At 44.7% G+C, this 4,730-nt stretch overlaps 1 protein-coding gene across 3 annotated transcripts in view; it reads right to left on the reverse strand.

Annotated features, from left to right (window-relative positions):
• The window catches only part of COL19A1 (collagen type XIX alpha 1 chain), a 594,002-nt gene that overhangs the window by 347,640 nt on the left and 241,632 nt on the right, over positions 1-4,730 (reverse strand). The window contains exon 16 of one of the 3 annotated variants that reach the window (XM_019520502.1): positions 1,256-1,339. The exons of the other annotated variants lie outside the window; for them this stretch is intronic. Coding sequence (XP_019376047.1) covers positions 1,256-1,339 — 84 coding nt within the window. The remainder of the gene's footprint in view (positions 1-1,255; positions 1,340-4,730) is intronic. 3 annotated transcript variants of the gene reach the window in all.

Below are 4,730 nucleotides of genomic sequence, written 5' to 3' on the forward strand. Positions count from 1 at the left end.
ATTCCAAGGTGACAAGATCCTAGGATTTCAGCAAGCCTCCATCACTGATTCCAAAGAATTAAGTCAGACAAAAAGCCTGAACATTAGAATAGGCCCAGCAGACAAAAACAAGTGATGAGACTCAGCCCAAATTTAATTGGATTAGGTATATGTAGAACATAGAGATTTGGTCCATTTGCTCCTGATCAGTGACAACACAGGGGATATAGGATGAGGCAGTAACAGAAGAAAAAAATGCCTGTTCTGTATAAGAATATTCACAAAGGAAGAGAATTTTCAAAGAATTCAGAAGTTCATTTTAGGTAAATTTATAAAAATTCCATCAAAAACTTGCAATATCTGGCACATGTGCCAGAAGTCATCACACAATGTTACTGAGGTAATTTCTGTGCCTCCTTCATCGGCAGGCTTACTGAATATACAGCATCAAATACATTTCAAGCACTTGCATTTTAAATCATTGGGTCAGAGTTTGGGCAAAGCTATGACATTGAGACACTGAAGATTGAAAATATGAAAAATTCTGTATGAGTTTAGAAAAAGTTGAAATATCCACATTAGTTTATCTATCATGCAAGATAGCAGTGAACATGAGCTGTTGCTCATCTAAACAGTCTTGAAATAGTGGGAGAAATTACACGAGGTTGCATTTGTTGTCACATCTGGAGTCAGTGTTGGAAAATAGTGACCTGTTTCTCCAGTATATATTGTTTAATGGAAGAGTCAGTAATAAGAACATTATCATTCATGATTTATTAATGAACGGAGACCCTGATATACAAGTATACTAAGACCTGCAGGGCCCTAATCAGCTTCAAGATCTTCAGCCACATATTTGGTTTGGCACAAATGGAGACCTTCTGAATGGTGCTGGATGCATCCACGTTTTCAAGAGAGTTGGAGGTCTCCTATTTCAAAATCAGATCTGACAGACCATACCCATCTAGTATGAGACTATAAAGAATGGAATGGAGGTAGAATCGGTTTTGGTGCAACCTTTGGGACAATGTTACAACACAAAATGCCTACTTGATCTGACTGAAATTCTCATTACTGAGGTGTTATAGATGATGAGAATTAAATGACCCTGAACAATCACTGTCAGCATGTATGACAGTCCTTTTGGATTAATTTAAGATGACATGGATGCCATGAATACTATGGCATTATCTCAGATGGCAGCTAACTCAATGAAAATATCTGTCCATACTATCGGTCTTTAACTGAGATTAAATGTGTGAGATATACAGTATGCCTTTATCTTATTTTCCATCATGATATTTGCATTATCCTGAGCAGAGGAACTGGCAGTGGTGAACAGCTTTACTTCATCAGCTTCCTAGGTACAGAAACTCATGGACTCAATATAGACATTGGATTTATGACACACTACAACCTGCTGGACATCTGACTCCCCACGTACCTCTCCACTTTTACCTGTGCTGCTACATTCCCCCTCCCCTCTGCCCCAACCTGCCTCTCTCACCCCTGATGCCTCAATTTCCAATTTCACTGACTGGCTTTCTTGCCTGCATTGCACGCCAGCCTCTGGCTACTTTACTATTCCTTCCATCCAGGAACAGCACACACTAACTGCAGGTGTTTCTTCAGGCTGACAAAGGGTTTTTCAACTCAAAAGCTGGCATCCCAGGCATCTAAACTGAGCTCACCTGAAACCTCACAACTCCACTGCAACCAGCAAGTCTCAGGCCTGTCAAAGACGTGATGGGTCTGGGCTTTCCCCAGCCAGGACTGTGTGCATGCATGTGGTAGCTGGGTGGAGGTTATGGCATCTCCTACCCACCTTTCACCAGGGCGATCTTTGGTCCTGGCATTTCCTGTGGCTGCCGTGCTGCCAGCAGTCCCACCAGGCCTCCAGATCCTGGCAGAGGGCAGTTTTAGTGGTCATGCTCAGGACCTGGGGCCTCCTCCTTCCCCCTAGCCCCAGCCCATATCTCCAAGTTTGTCCTGGCACGGGAGCTCAGCAGGGACATGTTTTTCCCCTGCTGGCTGGTGATGCAGTGAGTGCCACCTCCTGCTCAGACAGCAGAGCATTAACTGGTTCAAAAAAATAAAATGGAAATAGGTGTGGATGGATTGAGGAGGATAGCACTCACTCCATCTGCAGGTGGAGCTTGGAGAACCCCAGCAGCAGGATGTTCACGTTGAGGAACACCAGCTGCTCCACCAAACCAGGATTCAAGGAGGTGCAGTGGGGTGCCACAACATCCCCAGCAATCCTGAACACCCTCTCACTCAGAACACTGGTCGGTAGACAGGGCAGGTGTTCCCAGGCAACCGTGGCCAGATTGTGCCACATCTGGTTGCAGGTTGCCCAATAGGCCAAGGGGTCACAGTCCAGTGGCTCCATGTCCTTGGCAAGATAGCACTGAAGCCTTGGTGCTACCTGCCTGAGGCTGGAGTCTGGTGCATCTGGAGCCCACCACTGAAGCCATGCCCTTGGCCCACACTGGCAGCAGCTGGCATGGAGGAATCTGGCTGGTGCTGGGAGTGCTGTCACAGGAAAGTTGACCCCTCTCTTCTACATCCCCTCACCTCTGCCCTTCTGCCTCCCTGACTCTCTTAGCCAGCACCTTGGTGCCAATGCACATGCTTCCCTTCATCCTCAGGTTGCACATGTGCGCCAGCATGTGGACCATACTGGACCACAATGGATCCAGCTGTTTCCTGATGCCCTCTTTCAGCTGCCTCACCAGTGCCTGCCTGGCAGTTGGCAGTGGCTTGCCCCAGCCAGGAACATTGATCCCCTGGAACTTCTCCATTTGATTCTTAAGTTCCCTCACTACAGGGGTCACCTGGTTAAGGAGGGCATTGCCAGTACTAAGAGTCTCAGTGGCCTCAAGGAAGGGCTTGAGGACCACCAATATCTGAGAGGTGGTATCCCACTCTGCTTTGTTAAGTGGGCTGCTGATCTTAATCTCCCTGAGAAGGTGATGTAAGTGCAGGGACAGGTACTGCTCCCACCTCCTTGCTCCCACTGGCAGCACAAAGCTCATGGCTGCCAGGAAAGAGGATGCATCTATGTTTGGGGGGGAAGGGACTTGCAGCTCTAGCTCTCCCCCTACACCTTCTAGCCCCTCTCACTTCCTTGCCAGAAGACCTGGCACCTGCCTTTCCAAAACGTTTCGTATTAATCTTTCCTGTGCTAGAAAATGTGTCTTGGTGTGTAACTAACTAATAATATCTCTTCTTTTTCTCTGATGTATGACTGTCTGACGTCTTCTGCGTTGTGCGTTTAATAATCTCTATCTGCCTTCTTCTTCTGTGTTGTGTTTAATAATATCTATCTTACTTCTTCTTCTATGAAGAATGTGTGTGAGTGTGTGTAATGTATGTGCTTTCCTGCACAATGATGGATCACAGTGCCAGGGAAAACACAGCTTTCTTTTTTTAAAGTGTGTGTGTGTATGGGGGGAGGGGGGACAAGAACAAATATACATTGAAAGAAATGGATTGGATAGGGATAAGTAGGGGGATTCTAATTAGTAAGCTGTATCCATTCCTTTCCAAGAACAGAAAATAGCAGGAGACTGACTAGGTAGGAAACCAAACCAGTCCTTTCAGATGCTGTTGCTCAGGCAGAAACAGCTCACAAAAGGGACAGAAAGGCTGCAGACACAGGCTTGTATGCTGTTTCTGTCCCCGCCCCCCACCCCCTACAGAGCACTGTGTATTGGAGTGGGATTCAGGTAAACATCACAGCCACTGGCCAGCTAGAGATGTCAGTCTTTCCCCACCCTCCTCCCTCTCCCTCTTCTCAGTTTCTGTTCCCCTTAAAAACTTCCTTCCAAATTGATTTGGAGGGCTTTTTTCCCCCTCCCAATTCAATTCAGATTTGGTGATTTGACCTCTGAATAAGGCTGAATCTTCTTTGAATCAAATCGTGGACCGAAGCTTTGCACACCCCTAGTCCCTACCCAAAAAAATTGTCTTCGTTATGCATATTTCATATTTTATTTTTTGAACATCTTGGATTCAGGTGGAATGTTCAACCTGTATGAAGCAAAACCTATTTCAGAAGAATTTTGGCCAGTACCACTCAATGAAGTTTCGTAGATGACTAGGGAAATTCAACCTATCCTGCTATCACATGCAAGCTGAATTCTTTTTTTTCATCTGATTGACAAAATTAAGCAGGAACATACCTGAATTATTAATGGAGGATTGTAGGGTATAGAGTATCCCTCCTCTAATAGAAGCAGTGTAATTCATAAAATCTGTTCTTGATTCTGGGAAGTGTACTAATTATCAGCTGGAATCAACTTCTTTTTTTTAAGAAGCAATTTACAGGGAATGTGGTAAGAGAGCAACTTTAGCAACTAAAACAATGCCAGCATATGCAGTGGAGTTTTCCCTTGACACGAGAGACACACTCATTTGGAGATCTGTAGCTTCTGTTTTGAACCTTATTCTGATAGAAGGGTTAGAAATCATGATCACCATATAGTGTATAGGTTTAAGGAGTCTCCATTACATGCTCCTGGTTGAGTAACCCACCTATTAGACAGACCTTTCTACACCAGACCTGAATTTGCTGACTGGGTAGAAACTAATCTAGAATTAAAACTATTTTGCACTGCTCCAAAAAGTCCTTGTGCAACTTAATTATATTGGGTATGACAATTCAGGTACACAGCCATCACCTTCTGAAAGTAGAAGCCCCCTTGCATTACTGTAGAATTATTATTAATAATAGCATAGTATTACTG

Source organism: Gavialis gangeticus, unplaced genomic scaffold (genome assembly GCF_001723915.1).
Source record: "Gavialis gangeticus isolate Ggan-Ray unplaced genomic scaffold, GavGan_comp1, whole genome shotgun sequence".
Lineage (NCBI taxonomy): Eukaryota > Metazoa > Chordata > Crocodylia > Gavialidae > Gavialis > Gavialis gangeticus.